Source organism: Syngnathoides biaculeatus, chromosome 2 (assembly GCF_019802595.1).
Source record: "Syngnathoides biaculeatus isolate LvHL_M chromosome 2, ASM1980259v1, whole genome shotgun sequence".
Classification (NCBI taxonomy): domain Eukaryota; kingdom Metazoa; phylum Chordata; class Actinopteri; order Syngnathiformes; family Syngnathidae; genus Syngnathoides; species Syngnathoides biaculeatus.
Genome location: NC_084641.1, coordinates 25,430,950 through 25,454,128, shown reverse-complemented (window position 1 = coordinate 25,454,128; position 23,179 = coordinate 25,430,950). Strand labels below are relative to the sequence as shown.

At 44.0% G+C, this 23,179-nt stretch overlaps 2 protein-coding genes across 3 annotated transcripts; one reads left to right on the top strand and one right to left on the bottom strand.

The window, feature by feature from the left end:
- Positions 1-524: 524 nt before the first annotated feature.
- ogfr (opioid growth factor receptor) lies at positions 525-12,369 on the bottom strand. The gene is made up of 7 exons (XM_061842922.1): positions 12,082-12,369; positions 9,200-9,265; positions 9,039-9,120; positions 8,880-8,958; positions 6,032-6,098; positions 5,815-5,963; positions 525-5,717 (listed from the first exon to the last, which is right to left on the bottom strand). The coding sequence occupies exons 1-7, from the start codon at positions 12,187-12,189 to the stop codon at positions 4,652-4,654; spliced, it is 1,617 nt and encodes a 538-aa protein (XP_061698906.1). The 5' UTR covers positions 12,190-12,369; the 3' UTR covers positions 525-4,651.
- kcnk15 (potassium channel, subfamily K, member 15) lies at positions 12,335-22,656 on the top strand. 2 transcript variants are annotated; one of them, XM_061842936.1, is made up of 3 exons: positions 12,335-12,386; positions 17,570-17,935; positions 20,279-22,656. In XM_061842936.1, exons 1-3 carry the CDS (start codon positions 12,374-12,376, stop codon positions 21,280-21,282), a joined length of 1,383 nt encoding a protein of 460 aa, XP_061698920.1. In that variant the 5' UTR covers positions 12,335-12,373; the 3' UTR covers positions 21,283-22,656. The 2 variants fall into 2 exon arrangements, with proteins under 2 accessions (XP_061698920.1, XP_061698930.1); XM_061842946.1 differs by lacking the exon at positions 12,335-12,386 and adding an exon at positions 16,879-16,924.
- The last annotated feature ends 523 nt before the right edge of the window (positions 22,657-23,179 follow it).

Sequence of the window (23,179 nt, the reverse complement as noted above, 5' to 3'; positions counted from 1 at the left end):
TTGAAGCCCACCCCACTCCCATTTATTTATTTTTTTTGGTGACAATTCCACCCAAATTCAATCCAAATAATAAAACGCAAACTCCTGTTTTAAATACTTGATGTTTCACGCCATATCTGGTTGAGATAGATTTTAGAGCTTCAGACAATCGAGATTTAAAAAGTCCTCCACCCCCTTTCAAGGGCTCAAGAATATTTGGATAAATTACATACAATAATTGTTCATGGAAATGTATCTTGAATCCCGAGGATTAAAATCTTTCTCAGATGAAACGCCTGAAATCGGGAACCCACGGACGATTCAAACCAATTAATTCAACCTGTGCAGACTTGAACATCAAATAAAAGTTGAGCAAGCACATTATTAGAGTTTTATTATTATATTATTATTGGCAACGTGGAGCAGCTGGAAAGCGTTGGCCTCGCAGTTCTGAGGACCAGGGTTTGATACTATACCCGCCTGTGTGGAGTTTCCATGTTTTTTTTCCCCCGGGGCACTCCGGTTTCCTCCCACATCCCAAAAACATGCAACATTAATTGGACATTAAATTGCCCGTAGGTGTGATTGTGAGTGCGTCTGTTTGTCTCCATGTGCCCTGCGATTGGCTGGCAACCAGTTCAGGGTGTACCCAGCCTCCTGCCCGTTGACAGCTGGGATCGGCTCCCGCACACCCCGCGACCCTAGTGAGGATAAGCGGCAAAAGAAATTGGACGGACGAACTTCTCTCCAGTTTCTGCTCCTTCTCAACGTGTAATTAATGGCCAACGGTGTCCGAAAATGTCACCTCAATACAGATGGTTCCAGTTTTGGTTCTAAATGGATAAGATGTATTCAAGAGGCTTCCAGGTATGTTTGATTTTTGGAACTCTTCCTGGGACCAACCAACCAGGACAGAAATATCCAGATACTGTTGAGGGTCAGCCTGCAGGTCTTGTGAGGACGAATTTGAGATCTGATCGGTTAAAGAAGCCGCCCAATTACATTGCGGCTAGGTCGGTAATTAGTTTCTTTACGCTAACCACTACCTGAATAGTTCTTGCTCAGTTGGCCTCAGAATTGATAGGCCAACGCTCTAAATAGTTGTTCCACCGTGCCGTGCCCATTCTGTGCCCTGCATAAGGCCGAACCCTGCTTATTTTCTAAATGGCGTGCCATATTTTCGTGAAAGCACTTGAAGCTAAAAGTCCATACTTGAAACGGATCAATGACGGCCCTGAAACCAAATCTCTTCCCGTGCTGGCATAAATGTGGAAAATTGTCCCCAACTTCTTTTAGTTTTGAGTGAGTCCAGAGCAAAGAGGACATGTGATACACGTTAAAGAAAATTAAAACAACAAATAGTTACTTTCATATTGACGTTGAGGAGGATACTGGAACAGAAAGCTCATTAAATTTGATCTTTAGGCCCGAGTAAAAAAAAAAAAAAAAAGTGTTCCCACAGGACCTTAGCCAAAGACCCAGTCCAGTTCTGATTGATGTGTCAGAAAATATTTTTATTCTGCTCTTAAACAACCAGGTTTTCAGTTGGAGGAAGAAACCACATAGAAAGAACTTAAATTGTATTTCGATACCATTTTAAAAATCATAGAATTGAGTGCAAGTTTTGAGGGAAGGGGTTGGGGGAGAAGAACCCCGGCAAACGGATTCCAAAATATCAGTAATTAAAATACAGATTTGAGCTAAGCTTTACAAATTGTGATGCAAAGACAAATATATATATTTTTTAATACAATCAAGCAGTCTTATCACATTTTTGGCAAGGCTTTTTCTGTTGTCCGAGTCAAATTCCCACAAGTGTGAAAGCACACAAAATTGTTGAACGCTGTGACAATCGAAGAATGTGTAGGTTGAGCGTGAACACAAAAGCCCGCGAAGGGAAACACAAATTTTGCAATTCTTCAGTGCAAAAACCTCTTATAGAAGGATAACATGATAATAATAAAACAAAAAGGTGTAAAGAACAGTATTTAGTTCACTTAAATTATTAGTACTGTATATATTCTGGAAAGGAATTAAATCGAGGAACATCATTTTAATGTTGTCACTATCATACATTTTACGCTCGAGATAAATTCACAGTTTTTAAATTGCTCCGATTTTGTTACACGGTCGGTCGTTCGCTTAACCACATCAGATACACACAAATTCAGTGGGATCCAATAAGAAATACTTCAGCATTCTACCTTTACAAAGATCACGATGCTCATCTTTGACAGAGAATTAAAAAAAAAAAAAACATTTAAGAATATACCTTTGCCAGTTGGGTTTGTTGTTATGGTTTCCAGTGGCATAGAAAGCTCAGAGTTGTTTCTGGATGCGGTGAATGTTCACGAACTGAAACCACCCAAGAAAGAAAAAGTCCCTCAACAGATGTGTTTGTGAACAGCAGCGCTCGTAAACTGAGGTTTCACTGCAGCTGGCTGCTCTCAAGTACCAAAATAAGGTCGACGTAACATCGGAGACGCCTCTCAAAATGATGCCGGGCCGTTTCACCGCATGTCACACCACAACCACGGTATAAAAATTATGTGCACTACGTTGCCAAGTGTTTTACTCACATGCCCATGACTTTAAGTGACATCGATCCATCCATTTTCTCAGCCGCTTATCCTCACAAGGGTCGCGGGAGTGACGGAGCCTATCCCAGCTATCATCGGGCAGGAGGCGGGGTAGACCCTAGATTAGTTGCCAGCCAACTGCAGGGCACATAGAGACAAAAACCCGCACTCCAAATCACCCCTAGGGGCAATTTAGAGTCTCCGATTAATGCACGGGATTTGGGGATGTGGCAGGAAACCGGAGTCCCTGGACAAAAACCACGCAGGCACGGGGAGAACGTGCAAACTCCACACAGGTGCGGTCGGGATTTGAACCCGAGTCCTCAGAATTGATAGGCCAACGCTCTAAACAGATGTTCCACCGTGCCGCAGATTTAAAGTGATACACCATTCTAAATTCATTTGGTTTAAAAGGATGTTGGGCTAACTCTTTGCGGCTACACGAGATTTAACTCTTGTGTGGAGAGGCTTTGAACAAGGTTGAGAAGTGATTTGATGGGAAATTTTGCCTATTGTCACAGGAGCATATTTGCGAGGTCACAGTGATGTTGGATGGCTGACTCAAAATCAACCCAAAGGTGTTCTATGGATTTGAGCGCACGCCAGTCAAATTCTTTATCCGTGTCTTTAGAGACCTCGCTTTGAGCACTGGTGCACAGGCATGTTGGAACAGGAAGTGGTCATTCCCAAAGTGTTTGAATGTCCAAAATGTCTTTGTATCCTGCAGAATACATATTTCCAATTACTGAAACTCAGGGGCAAATGTTTTGGACATTTCAAACTTTGTGGTTAGAATTTGAACAGGGTCTCTTCCTGTTCCTACATGATTGTGAATAAGTGCACAGGTCAAGGCTCATGAAAACATGGATAAAAGAATTTGATGTGGATGAACATGACTGGTCAGCACAATCCCGACTTCAACCCTACAGAACACGTTTTGGATGAATAAGAACCCAAACTGAAGAGCCAGGCCTTCTCGTCCAACAATGCTGTGTAACTTCAAAAACGCACTGCTGGAAAACGGGTCATAAATTTCCATCAACGCACTCCTAAACCTCGTGGAAAACCTTTCCGGAAGAGTTTAAGATGTTATAACTGCAGGGAGTAGACCAATGTCATAATGAACCCGATGCATTGAGAACTGGCTGCACTGAAATTCACATCTGCGTCAAGGCAGGTGAGCAAATACATTTGGCAATACCGTATAGTGCATCTGATAGTGTTATCATATTTTCAAATGCAGTTGTTTCTTTTTTTGGGAAGGTATACTTATTATTTTTTTTTAAAAGCATCAGTCCAATATTAGGGAAAGTCATTTATAATATCCATCCATCCATTTTAACATGCAAACCCCACACAGGTGAGTCCAGGATTGAACCCGGGACCTCAGAACTGTAAGGCCAATGCTCTACAGCTGTGCCACTATTTATGACAATAAAAAAAAATGCACAATTAACTGGCTAACAACCTGGCATGATTTCAGAGCATATGCCTGCCAAATATAAACTATGACAATCTCAGTCATGGCATGAATTGTAATTTAAATGCAGTTTTCAGCACTTGGATCCCCTTTCCTCTCATAGGCTGTGTTCACACTTGTAGTCCCGCTTGTCCAGACCACTTTGGGGGATGGAGCTGGGGTGGGGGGTGGGGGGTCGAACACACGATGCACAAATTTGTACCACTTCACGTAGTGTTCACGCAGGTATTTGCCCCCACGTAAAAAAACTGTGTGCAGTAAAAAAAAGGATTTACACTAAGTTGTAAACCAAAACGTTGACTGCACATTATTTCATACTTTTGCTATTTTTACCATCTGAGACGTCACAAAAAGCTAACATATATTTTTACATAGCACCGTTATAATGGGAAATGTGAACACAGCCTCAAGTTTATAGCACAGCAATGCAACTTTTTCAGGACTTCCGGGTCTCTAAATGGATTGATGGTCCGTATAAGACGCGAAAAGTCTCCCAGATTCTACGTGTACAGTGACTGTGGTCATAACGTTTTTGCTAAACACTGAACATTCCACTGGCTCCTTACGGATGATCAATTCGACTGAAATTTGGGCCTTCAGTTGTAAGAAGTACTCATGTATTACCCACATTCAGGTCTAAACTAGAAGGGTTTGACTCCATGTCGACATCCTCCACCTTCTTCTCAGTTGTTAGTTCGTCCTTAGCTTTATGGGTGCCCCTGTTTGCATGCAAGGCTTTTCCCTCGTTGTCTGGCACTTGAGTAAAATCAGTCCTTGGGATCTTTTCTTCCCTCCCTGATGACAGGCAGGGCGAGTGTTTTGAAGTCTTAAGGGGTGTTTGAGCAGGCGAGATTATTTGGCCTGGTGGTGTGTCGCCACCACCAGCCTTCCCCTCCGCCTGGCCGGGACTACCGTCCGCAGGGGAGCCATTGCTCTGGTTGGCCGAGTTATCTTCTCGCTTCTTCTTCGGGGGCTTCTCTGTGTTCATGCCTTCGTCTGTTTGCATAACACTGTCTGGTTCCTGAATGGCGTCCTGTGAGCTGTTTGGAAGTTTGAACTTGATGTCGGCATCAGGCTCGGTTTTGACGGTCAGGGTGACAGGAGTCGGGGACTGATCCATCTCATCGATGTCGTCAATTAAGTCATTGCTGTTCCCGAAACTGCTGTTATTGGACTGGGAATTTCCATTTCCAACTGTCATTTGATCCTCTTTGGGGTGAGGGGACATCTCGGGCGGTTTGGTTTTTTCTCTAGTTGTTTCAGTTTGGTTCTGCACCATGCCAGCATTATCCAGTTCGTCCTCTCTGAGGTGAACCCCTTTTTCTCCTTCTTTGCTTTTAGCCCTTGAGTAGACGTCATCCTTACCGTCTCCGTTTCCGACAGGTTCAGATCGTTTCTCTGCCTTCCTGAATTGCTTCTGGATCTTTCTGGGACACCACACAAATTTATCCTTTGGCTCAAAGTGAAGATAGGCAAAACGCACCAGCTCTTGGCGCTTTTGTTTATCCAGGACAGCAAATAGAAAATAGTCAAGTACGCTTCGTTTAACACTGCTGAGGTTCTTCTTGACCAAAGTCTCTTCAAGGAAGAAGTGCACGAGCGGGGCCTGATAGTGCTCGAAGCCCAGCTCCCCCAGGCTCTTCAGGATGCGTGTGATGCGCAGATTGTTGTGCATGTTCCTAGTGGAGTTGAGAGAGTTGACACTTAAATGAACCCAGCAGAACTCGTATAAGGAGAGTTTCCTAAAATTAGAATAATAGAAACTTAGAAGTTTACCGCTCAAGGTTGCCAAAGCGCTCTTTCCAATTCTCTGCTCGAGCCACCTCACCAATTTCTTTGTTCACCAAGCGGATGCCATAGAAGCCCAACATGAGTTCATAGGACTCCACTAGTCTCCTTTTGGCATCCTCGTTTCTCTTAAAGGCCTAAGGAGAAAATCAATCAAAGTGAAAGTGTTGCGGATTCATTTAACCATCAAGTATGAGACACTCACCTCAATCTCCTTCTTAGTGAGTTCAGAAGCCATGTAGTTGACCCCTGGTTCACGGAGAGGGAAGAGCCTGATGAAAGCAGAAAGAAGACAACACTATACCAGTGCTCGACATGGATGGGTACACCCGAAACTCAGGGCCCAAGGACAACATCCAGTCTGCCCCAACCTTTTTTACGTGGCTCCGTAAAGCCCAAAGTCCGTCTACTTCATGTTTCTTGTATTGGTTTTCATTTGGGCAGAACTGGGCAAAGATTTGAAAATCTATTTCAAACTACATTCAACTGAATACACGGCAGACAAGATTATGATAACGAAAACTGATGACCGTGATTTTTTTCTTCTTTTTTAATTGCAAATATTCCCCCGTTTGGCATTTGATGCCTGCAACATTACCAAAACGCTGTGAGACTAATCCCCCCCCTTCCCCATACCGACACACCCATTATGAGCTGTATGTTGATGGTGCTTGGATGGGGAGGTCAAAAGTTTCGTGGACGGCAAGAAAACCAAACGATCAAAAATACCGGTACATTGTGCTGCATATGGTTATGTAAAACTCAATTACTGTACAATAACAACAAGCTAAGTGAGAGTCCATTTCACATGTAAATGTTTTTGCGTGTAAAAACATTTGATCAACTGTTGTGAATCGACAACATACGCTTTGATATTATCAAAAATAGTAACCTTCATGGAAAATCGGATGAAAAATGAGTAACAACGTGCATTGCCTTTCATGGGAACGACAACCTCCCCAACAAGACCGCCACGAAGGTATGTTTGTGAGCCAGGTTGCTACTGGCACTGGCGTATATAGGGTGCATATCTAAAAGAGGCCATGAGGCCATGGTCTCACAGGACTGGTATTGTCCTGGGAGTTGTACCCCCTAGTGGCATGGTAGACATCCATTGTGTCATTTCTCTCTTCCATGTGATCTGTGATTAGTGCTTTTTTTGTATATCAGTTAGCAGCATTTTCTTTAGCAGTTTTCTAAGTAAGTTTCTTTCAGCTTGTCCATTTCGGGGTCGCCACAGCGTGTCATCTCAGATGAACGCACATTTGTCTGGCACAATTTTTACGCCGGATGCCCTTCCTGACGTATCCCTTCTCAGGAAGTGGAGACCCCAGTGGGATACGAACCCACAACCCCTGGTTTACCAAACCAGTCCTCTAACCACTGACCTACAAAGCCTCAAGCAGTTTTCTGATAGTGCAGCATATTTGCTTTGCTGTCTATGTGCTTGGGTATTTATTTGTTTTGTACTATTCCTGCACGATCAGCACCGGGCCACCCCAAGGTTGTGTCCTCTCGCCTCTGGTCTTCTCGCTCTACACAAACGACTGCACCTTGAGGGACCCAGCTCTCAAACTCCTGAAGTTAACAGATGACACCAGAGTCATCGGCCTCATCAAAGACGGGGACGAGTCTGTGTGTTGACAGGAAGTGGCGAGACTGGGGCTTTTGGTCTGGCCAACACAACCTGGACTGGAGAAATGATTGTGGACTTCAGGAGGCATCCTTCACCACAGTTGCCCCTGACGCTGTCCGACTGTCTTGTGTCAACTGTTGAGACCTTCAAATGCTTGGGAATTACAGACCCACAGGACCTGAAGTGGGAGATGAACATCAACTCCATCCTCAAAAAAGCCCAGCAAAGGATATAGCTCTTGCGGTTTTTAAGGAAGCACGGCCTGTCACAAGAGTTACTGAGAGTGTTCTACACAGCGGTCATCCAATCAGCACTGTGTACCTCCATCACAGTCTGGTTTGCGGCTTCCACAATAAAGAACAAACTCCGACTGGAACGGACAATCAAAACCGCTGAACTGATTATCGGCACCGTGCTACCCACTATTAAGGACTTTCACCCAACACGAAATAGGTCCAGAGCAGGCAGGATCCTTTCGGACCCTCCACATTCTGGCCACCAGCTCTTCCAACTCCTTACGTCGGGTTGGCACTACCAATCAATGCAAATCAAAACTAGCCGGCATTCAAACTATTTTTTTCCCTTTTGCAATTAAGTCATTCAATTCTTGATCGGTGAACCTACTTTTTTCTGCTTTGCGCCGTTGTTGGGATACAACCTCACATCCAGTATTAGCATCGCTAATATATACTGTAGACCAGGGGTCGGCAACTCACGGCTCTGGAGCCAGATGTGGCTCTTTCATCCTTATGTTGCGGCTCTGCGTGGCTTGGGAAAATAAATAATTGTCCACTTGAAGAGGATGTCATTTGTCTCAAGAAAGTGTATCATGTCTTCTTATGAAGTCAAAGTTTTTAACTTCTTTCTTCAAACCTTGAGCAATTTCAGTGATCACCATTCGCCTTCTTCAGAGACGTTTGACAGCACATTTGACGCGCCAGCAGGCAGATTTGACAGCCGGCATGCGCGGAAAGTCCTGCGACACCAAAACTGCACGAAGTATTTTATTTGTGTTTCTTCGTTTATTTAATTGTAGTTGCAAATTCTAATATTATTGTGATCTCGAAATACTTTAATCGCTCAAAAATATGCGTCACACTCTCCGAGACGCCGACACACCTCCCAGACAGCTGTTTACAGTCCTGCACAAAATTGAAAGTGACTTACTATACAGCCCTGATTTGAAGACGCTGTGCGTGGAGGTTGAGGACCAGGTAAAATAAATATTCAGGTCTTATTTTGCAAATATATAATGAGAAAAAAATTAAAATAGTAGTTATAAGACGGGAACATTTTTCAAGGCAATGTATATTAACATCGGCAAATGTTGAAATGCTGTGTTCTTACAATGATGTGTGTGTGTAATATTCCAATGTAAATTGAGCACACTTGTTAGTTATGAAAAATATGCACATACCATTGAATGTACGAATGGACTCTCTCCAGCCTTTTGTAGTCATTTTTCCATTCTTTGAGGAAGGATTCAATGTAGACCTCTATGTCACATAAGAAAAAAAGCACATCTGTGTCACGCAACATTTTCGAGGCATACTGCGGTTTGATTGAAATATTATACCATCAGGCGCAGACGGAAATTTATTGAGGTAGAACTGCAAGTTGTTCATTTTGTCTTCAGAGCACTCATCATCTGCAAGGTTCTGACAGGGTTACAGAGAAGCATAACTTGAGCAGGTCACACCGAATTAGAGGACTGGCGTGCGACTGTTCAGTACTTACGGGGTATCCTCTTCTGTAGTTCTGCATGTCCTTTGCTGCCCTCATGTTTCTGGGCGGGTGATGCCGCTGCAAACCACCATGGACGTAAAACAACAAGTCAAGCGGTCGCCAACAGTAAGGGTAGCAAATATTATGTATGTATGTAACAATTCATTCATTGTATTAATGAATATAAGGTAATTGATCAATTGTAAAATTAACTGAATCAATTAATAATTGTAATTAATTGTGATTTTGGCTGGAATAATTGAATGGGTTTGAAAAAAACTCAAAATTCACATTTATTCAGTTAGCCCTTGGTAAAGTAGAATTTTGAAGGGTAAATGTATTTATTTTTGTCTCGTATTTATTCTCATTTACAGATTCATTTCCAGTTGAAAATTATTACATATTTGTTGAAAAGTAGGAAAGTGAAAAAAAATGAAAAACAGGGTCAATTCCTTTGTACATAATACTGAAGACATTTGGGTTTCAGATCAAAAGGTGAATGTGAGACGAAAGTTCAGAATTCCAGCTTTCATTTCATGGTATTTACATCTAAATGTGTTAAACAACTCAGGACAAAGTATGGTTTGTTTGAACCCACTCACTTTTTAAGTGAGCAAAATTATTGGAACATAACATATCAGTGACAGGTGTTTGTAGTTGCTCAAGTGTTGCTTTTTAAATCGATTTCTTCAACATTAAATACAGTGGTACCTCTACTTTCTAATGTTTCTGGTCGCGTAAAACTCGGGTTAGAAAAATATTATATCGAGTTAGGAAGGAAAATTCAGGATACGAAAGGAAAACAACAGGCACTGGATTCGCAGCCCCCAAATTCCACTCAATGTAAACATCCTGGACCTCGGTTTGTGTGGCGCGATAGAGCTGCTCTGCCATTGGCCATCGCTGTAGCCTTTTCCTGGCGTCCCATTGGCTAGGATGGACCTCAATCTTTACCCATGATGCTTTTCGTTGCCCTTGGACACTCGATTGTCACCGAATCACACTCGCGATGTCACACGCTGGCACATGCAAGCATAAATTGTTTTTTGTTTTTCAAGTTTATTCATCTTTATTCACCACGGGACCAAAAAAACTTTATTAGAATTAAGTGGTGTCCATTAATGCATTCGTACGTATGTTTTCTCTAAACTGTCAAACATTTGCCCCCTCCTCCGTCCCACGCAATGCCTTGTGCTTGTCACTTCTCCTTGTTTTTGCAGTCGCCCAACGCCAAAGATAAATGAACACAATTTTAATTATTCTTTACATAATGTACTTTGAATGCTTATTTATGGGGGGGGCTGGGTGTAGCCGTGTGCCACTTCCTCGTGCACGCTTATACTGTTGTGCATTCAACCCTTGTTTTGTTTTTCATGCCACTTGTTGCCAGATCGTTGTGTGTATATGTGTTCACGAGCGTCAGCTAGCCTAACTGCCCTGTCCCATGTCATAGCATGACTGAGCCATATCCCGTCAGGTTACGTTTTCATGTTTTGTCATGTGAGATTTTTGACATTATTTCAGGTTTTTAGACCAAGCCTTCATGAATTTTGATTTTGTTATGCACGACAGAGCCTGAATTAAGGAGAACTGCCAAGAAAATGACCCTTGATGTGAAATGTTGGACCACATTTTTTTTTCGTTTGGCCTTACTAATAAATGTAACTCATGATAGCAGAATGAGTTACAAAGTCTATGTTACAGAAAATGCGTCCAAACTAATTACGAAAAGCCTTATCACACAACAATGACCCAAAACACACTTCCAACACAACCAATGACTTCAGCATGGGAAAATGTGGAAGGTTTTCGACTGGCTAAATCCGTCACTAGACCGTAACCCAATAGCGCATGCATCTTATTTCCTAAAGAGAAGGGAGAAACCCCCAGAAATAAAGAACTGAAAGAGGCTGTAGTAAACCCAGGAAAAAAACATTTCAAATGAAGAATGGAAGAGTTAGTTGAAGTCAATGAGTCAGAGGTTTGATGCACTTGTTACAAGTAAGTTATGCCACCAAATATGAAATGTTATTCATCCATCCATTATCTACCGCTTTTCCGGGTCGGGTCACGGGGGAAGTAGCTTCAGCAGGGATACCCAGACTTTAAATTTATTGAATATCTGTGCCAATACTTTTGCATAGTTGAAAAGTGGGTGGCTTCAAACAAACAAACAAAAAAAGGCGCTCTGTCCTGTCCTCCATATCTAGAGTATATCTAAATACCATGAACTAAAATAAAAGCCTGAATTCTCAACTTTTGTCTCATAGTCAGCTTTTGATCTGAACTTCAAATGTCTAAACTAAGGAACTGACCTCGCCATTCCAATAGTTTTGGAGGGCAATGTATGTCATATTGCATTTCTGTATGGATAATTTACAATGAAGGGGCAAGATATACGTTTTAACTCCTCTTATTGCTTAAAATACCAACAGCACACAGGGTTTCCATTCGGGATACTTTTACTATAGTTGTTTTTTTGTTTTTTTAATCCTCAGTCACTCAAATAATTGTTACTTAACAGAACGAATACTGTGGCAGTAATACATTATTTTTAACGTAGGTATGTCGAACAAACTACGAAAAAATGTCACCACATGCAACCCAAAAACGAATAAGTATATGTGCATATATATATATATATATATATATATATATATATATATATATATATTGTATATGCTCGACGACACAAAGGAGTCAATTAGGCGACGTCGGATTGTACGCTGCGTGAGTAGCCAGCTAGCCTTGCTCTCTAGCTAGCTAGCTAGCAGCTAATATTAGCCTTGCGCCAAATGCAGTTATAACAACGTCTAGCCAAGTCACTTGATTAAATGCCACGACCTCACCATTCCACGTCAAGCTTTGACTTAAGTGGTCAGACAAGCACTTACCGAGACTAGATTCCTGGACCGACGAGGTTGGCCATCTCCGGCCGGCTCCTCTCCATCACTCTCCGTCTCCCACGTCGAGTCGTACTCACACACACAGTCGTCCTCCATGATTGCAAAAAACGACAAAAACCACCCAAGGCTAGCCGAGCTTGATTCCAGATAGAGATGCGCATGGATCCAGTTCCAATGACCACTAACTGGCACGATCACTCAGGTTAGCCGAGGACAGCCCTTGGACAGCCTCCCACCGCAGGCCACCATCGCTCTCTTCCCTTCTCATCTCGAGGCGGCGATGACGCCTTCAGGTACGCGAGTGGGCGTTTTGTCATTTTAGCCCTCGCTCGCAGCATTACAAGTCCAAATTCAGAGTTCAATTTAACTATTTCTTCATAGTTTCCATAACATTCATAAAGGTTCAATCGCCATCGAGAAGGAAGAAATCTGTTTTTACTCGATGCGTGTAGTGTACTGCACATTATCTATCTATCTATCTATCTATCTATCTATCTATCTATCTATCTATCTATCTATCTATCTATCTATCTATCTATCTATCTATCTATCTCTATCTATCTATCTATCTATCTATCTATCTATCTATCTATCTATCTATCTATCTATCTATCTATCTATCTATCTATCTATCTAGCTATCTATCTATCTGTCTGTCTGTCTGTCTATCCTGCTAAAATAAAATTCTTTCGAACATTTCTAAAGAATTCCCAAAGAACTTTAGAACTTTCGGACCCAAGTCCTATAGAATTTTTGTAGAACTTCTATTGTTCTGTGGAAATTCTATACAAAGTCACAGCCAAAGGTCTTTAGAACAAGTTGTTCTGTACAAATTCTATAGAATTGTATAGATTTCTGTAGAATTTCTATAGAATTTTTTTTTGCTGGGTATCTATCTATCTATCTATCTATCTATCTATCTATCTATCTATCTATCTATCTATCTATCTATCTATCTATCTATCTATCTATCTATCTATCTATCTATCTATCTATCTATCTATCCATCCATCCATCTCCATCCATCCATCCATCCATCCATCCATCCATCCATCCATCCATCCATCCATCCATCCATCCATCCATCCATCCATCCATCCATCCATCTATCTATCTGCCTCCTGACCTACCCCGTGAGCCTGATGTCATTCCCACTGCTGCTCTCGTGGACTGCCTGCCCGGTTACCGACTCTGGACCGAATAAAGACATTTCCCGAACTGCCTCCACGTTTCCCCAGTCGGGCATTTGGGTCCAGTTCGGCGTTCCGGTTCTGACAGACGTGATTAGTGGTGCCCGCTTGTACACCACTTTCAGCCTGGTCATCCTGGAAGGGGAACCCCTCCATCTGCGGTCCCTTCTCAAGGATTCTTTGTTCCCCCAAATTGGGTTTTGAGTTTTTTTTTTCCTTGTCCGATAGGCCGGTTTAAAACGAGACGTAGTGCCAAATGCGGGCTTGTGACGCCCTTAGACTCTTTCAGAGATTAAGAGCCATGCAAATAAACTTCAAACAATAAACTGAACATTACATATTGCGGTGAAAAGTATGCTGTATTGCTCCTTTATCATTGGGCCCACTCTGTCCAGATGCATTTAGCCAATCCACAGCTATGAATAGAATCACATGAGATTCATCCTTGAAGGCAGTCGGTGTGGGTTTCTATTTTTAGCCCCGGTTGCTGTGGAAACCAGAGGCCGAAGCCTTCCGTGTAGCCATTTAAGTGTTGCTGCTTCATCGCTTATGCTGTCTCCTCAATGAGTTGGGCAACATGTGCTAACATAGAGAAGATAAAACAAGACACAAAATGTTGTGTTCGTTGAAGATTTGTGACAAATTTAGACATTTTACCGTCTTGGGGTTTCTTCTGGAACCAAATGGTAGCACCACCATTTGTTTGGTACTCACAAGTCTCAGGACATGACTCCCAAGGCTTGCCACCTCTGTTCAACTCGCACCAGGGGTTGGGGTTTGGCACCCCCCTGCCTCTCACCCCCTCTCCATTTCCACTTGGCCTACATCACTGTCTCACTGAAGTGGGCTGTTGCTAGTGGCATGACGCTAGTGGGGTGCACCGGACGGCAGGTTGGAGTAGCGGTTGGCTCAGGGTGGTGGCTAGTTTTGCCCTGTCCATCTCTCTGGGACTGGTCAGGGGATCACCTCGAGGATGGTGGACCACAATGGATCCCTGGGCTGGGGTGGCGTCCTCTCGACCAGGTCTTCACGTTTCCTCTTTTTGAATGGTTCAGACTGAGTCTCTCCATCCTCATCATACTAGTACAGGACACTAGATGACTAACATCCACGTGTGACGGTCTTGATTCACAACCCACGATACGCCTGTAGGATTCAGTTGCTTGATGTCGGCCCACTCGAAGTGACAGCGTTTATGACCGCGTTTATGACTACTTGCTTCACAACTCCTGTCCTGTCCTGTCCTGTCCTGTCCTGTCCTGCCGACACCCCGCATATGGCACATCCGTCTGCCGTGCCTCCGTTGTGTTGTTTTATTCACTTCAATTCTTTTCGCCTGTTTTCCATCTGCCTGTGCTGTTATTGTGTACTTCGGTGCTCGTTACCTTGTGAGATTACCACTGTAAAAAAAAAATTAACATTTAGATTTATTTGGATAGCTAACCACAAAAAATCAAATTAATCAACAGCATGTTAAGCTCACTGAAGAAAAATGCCAAACTACCACGCGACATATGTGGCATTAGAAGTATTTCCACACTTAAATCTTCATCACTTTTGTTTTTTCGCCTGATTTCCACACAATTCAAAGTTACTGTTGATCCCGTGAATCCCACCCATTGCCAGTCAACGTTTAGAACGAAAACCTGGACTGCAGTGCTGCGGTACCGCTCTACATCATACTGTAAAACTTCATATTGTAGAACAAAACAGGTTACCTAACCCCGAGAAATCAGACCAAAAAAAGGCTGAAGCTGCTGTACGAGTCAGGGACGCAATCAAATACATGAATGATGCCACCTTGTGTTCGAAAAGTTTTAGACCATGTAACAAAACAACAACAAAACCCGAAAGGCAGTGGCGAAAGCCTGGAAAAGAATTACGAAGAAATAATGCAAAGTTTTGGCGGTATCAGCGGCATGAAGTAAAAGATTTGTAATCGAATTTTTAATTTTTAAATAGTCTGCCATCATCATCACGCTTCTCTTCACCAAAAAAGTCGTCTAAATCAGGGGTGTCAACCTCATTTTTGTCACGGGCCGCATTTTCCTTCGGGTTTCCCTCAAAGGGCCATCAAAAATCTTTAACTGCCTCATCATATTTACACATGAAATTTATGAACTAGTTTTGGAATCAGAAATCAAGCGTAATGTGTTTTCCAACTATTGTTGTTTGGTAACACAAAAATGCTTGTGATAGCTCAACACTATCATTTATGACGTGACAATTTGAAATATTGGGACACATTTGAACAAAAATTATGGGAGTTGAGACACATGGTTTGCCTCCGCGGGCCACATAAAATTATGCGGCTGGATGGATCTGGCCCCCCAGGCCTTGAGTTTGACACCCGTGTTCTAAATTTTGTGTCAGATGTATATAATTGAGATCTTCCACCACCATCGCCTTCTGCCAATCCCCCAAAATTTGAGTTCTGATTTGGCACCGATATGTACCAATACATTTGGTCAGATATGTATATGTCTGTTATATTCGACTAACTTTATTTTGCATCGGGGGAAAAAAAAGTCACGTTAAATATCAGCCACAAACCAGCTGTGTCTGTGCTTGCTTTCGATATAGGTAACCATGGAAACCGACATCATGGAATCGGTCTCCGAGCAGCGGAAGGAGAAATGAATTCATATGTATTATTTACGTTTTGCTAATGCACACGTACGCGTATTTTGCGGTACTCTGAAGATGAGTTTTATCGGACGATGTCATGACGAAGCGAAGGCTTTCGCGGCAAATCAGTTTGTTAGTGTCAACACAACGTAGAACTTTCAACTTGAGGTGGTGTTCTTTGCAAAAATGTTTCTCAAAAATGTCTTTTTGCGAAAGCAGTCCGTTGGTTGCAGTCCTTTTGTAACGATATAAGACCGTAGTTCAAAAGAACCTAGGCCGGTACCTGTCCATGGTGCTGGACACTTTTCCCTCAAGATGGGAGGAGGGTACGTGATCTTGTTGCTTTCAAAGGTCCACGGACACCAAAAACAAGTATCCGTCCATCCATTTTCTTTGCCGCTTATCCTCACGAGGGTCGGGGGAGTGCTGAAACCTATGCCAGCCGTCAACGGGCAGGAGGCGGGGTACACCGTGAACTGGTCACCAGCCGATCGCAGGGCACATTGAGACAAACAGCCGCACTCACAATCACACCTACGGGCAATTTCGAGTGTCCAATTAATGTTACATGTTTTTGAAATGTGGGAGGAAACCCACGCAGGCACGGGGAGAACATGCAAACTCCACACAGGCGGGCCCAAGATTGAACCGGGGACCTCAGAACTGCGAGGCCAACGCTTTACCAGCTGAGCCACCCAGTCGGAATGGACCCATCTGTTTTGTAACTCCTGCCATGAAAATCCTCTCGAGGGATTTGTTTTTGAGAATAAGCAGGAAGTGACGTTATCGGCCGATGCGCGCTCAGGTGGTCTCGTGCGTTTTTACTAGTTTTACCTGCTGGAAGTTTGTTCCTTCGTGTTAGCCAAAATGCCGGCTCGTTGTATTGCTGGATATTGCTTGAACACTCGGGAGGATGGATTAACTCTTCATACTTTTGCAAAAGACCCGGTTCGTCGTTAAAAATGGATTGCACAGGTGCAAAGGACGAGAGCTTTGTGGGTTCCAAATGACAGGTATGTTTGTATAAAGCTACGGAAAAAAAAAAAAAAAACAGTTGGTGGGGGCGTAATCCTTTCAGTTTTATTTTTGCTCGCGGCCGGCTGGTTGCTCGCTCGCGAGGGGGGTCGGAGAGTCCGTTGTTAGTTAGGAGTGATCCGCATATCATCTAAATATGGCTCGAAACGATAGGGTGATATTGCCCCTGGTCTCTTCACTCGACTTTGAGATGGTCTCTTCTTCGAAAAGAGCTTCCGTGTCGGAAGGGGCGTCGGAAAAATCCGAAAATCTCTGTCGTTCCTCTCCCATAGCAGGCGCCACGACGTGTTTTCAATGGCTGCCACCGGGATGTCGAGTGAGACTTCCGCAACTTTGCGCGTGGATGACACCCTCTCCGCTCATATTTATTTGTTCGTATAGACATTGAAGTGATGCTGTATGTATTTTTCATTCCAATATCTATTTTAGCACTTGGGCTTTAATGCAAACGCAGACGCGCGCACGTACTCGTGCTGTCTGAAACACGCGTACAGTTCTCGGGTCCCGTTTGCGCATGCGAGGAGAAAATCTGGTGCCACGTCGCTCTCTAACCGTGCGGCGATTACCAATCGCTCCTCCGTGCTTGTTGAAATGTAGAAGCTATTCATCCTCTCACGCAACAGGCTGCACCGCCGATGCGAAGAGCGGCTCCCCGCCTCCCGTGATTGGGCGATCGCGGCCGACTCCGTCCACCCCAGCTCCGAGGATGAAGAAGCAAAACGTCCGGACCCTGTCGCTCATCCTCTGCATGTTCTCCTACTTGCTGGTGGGCGCCGCCGTCTTCGACGCGCTCGAGTCCGAGACGGAGAGCTCCCGCAGGCGCGTCTTGGAGCACAAGCGCAGCGAGATGAAGAAGAAGTACCGCTTTTCTGAGGAAGACTACCGGGAAATCGAACGGGTGGTGCTGCAAGCGGAGCCCCATCGAGCCGGGAGACAGTGGAAATTTGCTGGTTCTTTTTACTTCGCTATCACAGTCATCACCACCATCGGTAAGATGGAATTCACGTTTTCATTGCAATCATATGTTTTTACCTTCGGCTTCATCAGATACCGCCACGAAGACAATGCTCAGTTTCAACTTATAATAATTGATAACATGGGGTTGTTTTTTTTTTTTTTGGTGGTTTTATTAACACCAATGAAGTTGGGACATTGTGTACAAACAATACAATCATTCGCAAATCCTATCCAACCTATATTTAATAGAACAGACTACAAAAATACGATAGTGTTCAAACTGATCACCTTTATTTTTTTTTAGATTTTTTTCCATTTTTTTTTTGACAAATATTTTTAATTTGATGCCTGCAACACGTTCCCCAAAAACCTGAGACGGCGACACGTTTACCGGGGGCGTCACTGTAGTAGCTGATGAAAGTTTTCTATTATTGGATTATTTCTAAGAGACACTGATGGTGGAGTGCACAGGTGTCAAACTCAAGGCCCGGGGGGCCAGATCCGGCCCGCTGTGTGGTTTTAAAGGGCCCGCTGAGGCAAGTCACGTGTATCAACTTTCATGATTATTTTTGTTCAAATCTGTACCAAAATTTCAAATAATCATATCATAAATGATAACGTTGAGATATTACAAGCATTTTTCTGTTACCAAACAACAATAACTGGAAAAACCCATTACTCTTGATTTCTGATTCCAAAAACTAGTTCATAAATTTCATGTGTAAATATGATGAGCTTGTTAAAGATTTTTATCGTTTCACAGCCATAAGGGCCTTTTGAGGGAAACTGCAAGTCCAATGTGGCCCGCGACAAAAATGAGTTTGACACCCCCTGGTGTAGTGGCACACACACCTGCCTTTGGTGCGGGCAGCGTGGGATCAATTCCCGCTTGGTGATAGCGTCGATATCTGCCCTGCGACTGAAGCTAGCTGGGATCGGCTCCCGCAACTCTTACTGGTAAAGCGTTGCCTTACAGATCTGAGGTCCCGGGTTCAATCCCAGACCCGCTTGTGTGGAGTTTGCATGTTCTCCTGGTACCTGCGTGGTTTTCCTCCTGGCACTCCGGTTTCCTCCCACATCCCAAAAACACGCAACGTTAATTGGACACTCTAAATTGCCCCTAGGTGTGATTGTGAGTTTGTCTCCATGTGCTCTGCAATTGGCTGGCAAGCAGTTGAGGGTGTACCCCGCCTCCTTCCCGTTGACTGCTGGGATAGGCTCCAGCACTCCCTGTGACCCTCGTGAGGATAAGCGGCAAAGATAATGGATGGATTATTTCCATCTTTGTGTGCCACGATTTACTTTAGGAGGACGAGACATTTTATGGGACTAAGACAAAAACAAACCAAAAAAAAATCACACAACCACACACTAGGAAGTTTTTGGGTCCAACTTACATTTGTGTGTGTGTGTTTGGGGGTGGGGGGCTTCAGCCTTCCCCAAATAGGCGTAGGTTTTACATCACCTTTCTCTTTAACAGCATTTAGGAAATGAGGACACTAATTGTTGAAGCTTTGTAGCAAGAATTCCTTCCTATTCTCGTCCGGGGTCTCCGTTGTCTTATTTTACGCTTCATAACGCGCCACAGACTTTCAATGAAATTTCAATGAAAATTCCATTTTCTGAACATCTTATCCTCACAAGGGCCGCGGGAGTGCCAGAGCCTATCCCGCCTATATTCGGGCAGGAAGCGGGGTCTACGCTGAACTGGTTGCCAGCCAGTCGCAGGGCACATAGAAACAAAACAAAACAAAAAAAAAAAAAAAACAGTTGCGCTAATGATCACGCCTAGGGACAATTTAGATGAATCCCCAAATTCCTTGCAATTGTCCATTTAGGAACATTGTCCTTAATCCATTTGACTATTTTCCCACACCCTCGTTCACAAAGAGGTGAACCTCACCCCATCTTTGCTCGTGAATGACTGAGCAATTCAGCGAAGCTCCTTTTAAAAAAATTTTAGTTCAAAAGGTTTGTTTGTGGGAGGAGGAGGCGGGGCTTAAGAGGCATTTTAGGGGCGGCGGGGGGGGGGGGGGGGGCGAAGATTAAAAACACAATGACGTACTAGGATGTTTTTTGGCGTGGCTCGAGACATTTATTTCGGGAGCTTTGGAATTGAGGTTTATAGTTTGCAGTCCAGTACAAATGTACTGCATCATATATCGCGAGTGGTCCCTATTACAGTATTTTGGTTACCTTAGTTACTCAAATATCTGTGAATATATGATACAGTATTGGTATCTGCAGGCGACAGCAATATTTGCGCTCCACACAAATTTCCGTGCTCCGTGATCCCGCTTGAAACATTTCTGACTTCTTGTACGTTGATAGAACCCCCAACCAAAAACTCACATTCAACTTCCTCTCGTTTGTAGGTTATGGTCACGCGGCGCCAGGCACAGACGCGGGGAAGGTGTTCTGCATGTTCTATGCAGTACTGGGCATTCCCCTGACTTTGGTCATGTTCCAGAGCCTGGGGGAGAGGATGAACACGTTTGTGCGCTATCTCCTGTATAAGGCCAAACAGTGCCTGGGATTTAAACTCACTCAGGTGTCCATGGAGAACATGGTCCTAGTGGGGTTTTTATCCTGTCTTGGTACACTTTGTGTGGGGGCCGCAGCTTTCGCTCACTTCGAGGGGTGGAGCTTCTTCCACGCTTATTACTACTGCTTCATCACGCTCACCACGATCGGCTTTGGAGACTTTGTGGCCTTGCAGAAGAAAGAGGACCTCCAGGAGAAAACCCCGTATGTGGTCTTTAGCTTCATGTACATTCTGGTCGGGCTCACGGTTATTGGGGCCTTCCTGAACTTGGTGGTCCTTCGTTTTCTTACCATGAACAGCGAAGATGAGAAAAGAGACGCTCAAGAAAGGGCGTCCTTGAAGAGGGACCGAGGCCTTTTGGACGGGCCTTTTGGTATCCGTCCAGCGGGCGACCACAGGGGAAACGACTACAGGGAGAGGAGCAGACACGACATGGCCTACGGCCACAGCCAGAGTCCGCTGTTCGCGCCGATGGAGGAAGGCACGAGCCGCACCAACCTCATCGCATCCCCGACAGATAACCACGAGAGGGGGGGGAGCCCCTGCAGACACAGGCCGCCGTCGCAGGCGACTGCAGGCGCGCGCAAGCCCGAGTCCAGCCTCAGTTCTCTTTGCTCCTGTGTGTGCTACCGGCTGGGCCTTTGCGAAAGCCCCTTGATGGCCCGCAGTCAACGCAAAGCGTGCCCCGTCACTTCTGTTTACTACAACTCTGTCTCCTATCGGATCCACAGCGGCTCGCCGTGCTCCAGGAACAACACTCGACTCTCTTCCCCTGGAAGCACACACTCGCGTATCTTCCAGGTGTTCCCTCGATCCAGGAGAATGTCAGTGTGAGACCCCATTTGTTATTATTATTATTTTTTTTACCCCTTGTTTGGAATGGTCATTTTGTTTTCTTTTGCTTATTTCACACGACTATCAAATAAGATGCTTGTTATTCTTCTGCAACATTTTCCAAGCGCATGTTCGTTGGAATGCGTAGCGCACGACGTGGTTGCATGCGTGCTTCTCGTTAAGGCCCCGTCACACCGTGACGTTCTGGTCGACGTTCTCTGAACATTTCAATCGTTCTATTTTTCAGCGTTCTCAAACGCGGATGACACATCTGGCGTGTGATTAACGTGCGACTAACGCATGACTTAACGTGTGTTTAACCCACGAGAAGCGTGTAACAGCGACCAAATAAGATACCCCTAAAAACCATTAGCGTGTGCTAACGTGTCACTGACGCGCGACGAGCGATTTGTCAACGTTAGACGAGCGTGTTGAGCGTGTGACTAAACGGGTGAATAACGACAGAATAGCGTTTTGCTGGCGTGTGATTTTTACAGTGGAACGGGAACGAAAAGGTTGGAAATTTCATACTCACTTCAGTTGTTCTCGTGAGTTTGAACAGTCAGCATTATGCTACCTAGACGAAAAAACGGTGGTGTGCGGACTTCAGCAACTAGCGCTGCAAGTAAGAATGCAAAGCAGATGCATGGACGTTCGGGAAACGCTCGAATGACGCTCAATGGACGCCAAAGGACGTTCGTTTGACTTTAGTTACACGCCGTGTGCGCTAGGGGATTGTTCAGTGGGCGTTGACAGGTCGCCAGTGAGTCGTTCACTGCAAAGCAAACGATTAAGTAACAACCACGTAAAGCTCGATTTACGACTGACTAACGATAGCCAAACGCGTGCAACGCTCGGCGAACGTTAGTAAAACGTTCCACGAACGTTCTTGAACGTTCTGCAGCGTTTAAAATTAAACATTGATGAACGCTGGTCTCCGTGAGAACTTTTGTGCATGTTCAAAACTTTTTTTTCCGTACCAACGTTTCCTCAAACGCTATAGAACGCTGTCCAGGACGTCATGGTGTGACGAGGCCTTTACATACGGAATATCTTCTAATCCGCAATCAAGACCAAAGTGGTTTCTCTTCACCGTAGCATGACGCTAAATAGGATCACCCAAAAACTCCCGTGTAAGAAAACAGCTTTCAGGATGACGCCGTGCGCTCTGCATCGTCGCGCACACCGACCACGACGACACACATGCGTCCGACGGTCTTACAATTTCAAGCGTGTTTCAACCACAAATATTATTTCAGAAGTCGTAAAAATGAATTATTTGCACTCGTATTGAATGTCGTTAGACTGCACCTATGATTTGACCTGCACGTGTATAAATATTGTGGGGGGGGGGAAAGCCTTAATGAACTTTGACCCAGCAAATGAGAGATGTGGCTTCCTAGCTCAGTGAATTTAATACATTTTTGTAATACATATCAAGAACAGTGATGGGTGTGTGTGTGTTTTGTCTATAAATGACTGTCTCACAAAAATTGAATGTAAACACTTGTTTATACTTCATTTAATGGATACAGCAGATACCTAATGCAGAATGTAGCATGGTAGATGCTTTTGAAAAACACATAAGGGAGGTGACGTTGACTCGAGTTTTGATGTGACTCTCTTGTAACAGTCTGATTCAAACAGAAAAAATACTTTAACCAGTTTTTTTTTCAATATAAATATTGCTTACTCTTTCTAAATCTGGCGCAGTTGACTTCTGTTGTTGTTATTGTTATTGAATTATTTCAATTCGATTATCTGGTTAAAAAAAAAAAAGGCAAAAGATAACTTTGACAAGGGGGCCCTCTAGAGGAGAGAACTCTCCCTCTGGATGTTTGAGAAAGGTAAGGTAAAATACTTTGACCACCAGAGGTCACTGTTTACTCACATAACC

Bases quoted from the DNA above. Each gene is read 5' to 3' on its own strand.
- ogfr (XM_061842922.1), bottom strand. From the start codon at position 12,189: ATGGAGGACGACTGTGTGTGTGAGTACGACTCGACGTGGGAGACGGAG. The intron at 6,099-8,879 runs GTATGTGCATAT...TGCTTTCATCAG, and splicing joins GTCCATTCGTACATTCAATG to GCTCTTCCCTCTCCGTGAAC. The intron at 5,964-6,031 runs GTGAGTGTCTCA...TTTTCTCCTTAG, and splicing joins TCACTAAGAAGGAGATTGAG to GCCTTTAAGAGAAACGAGGA.
- kcnk15 (XM_061842936.1), top strand. The intron at 17,936-20,278 runs GTAAGATGGAAT...TCTCGTTTGTAG, and splicing joins CACAGTCATCACCACCATCG to GTTATGGTCACGCGGCGCCA.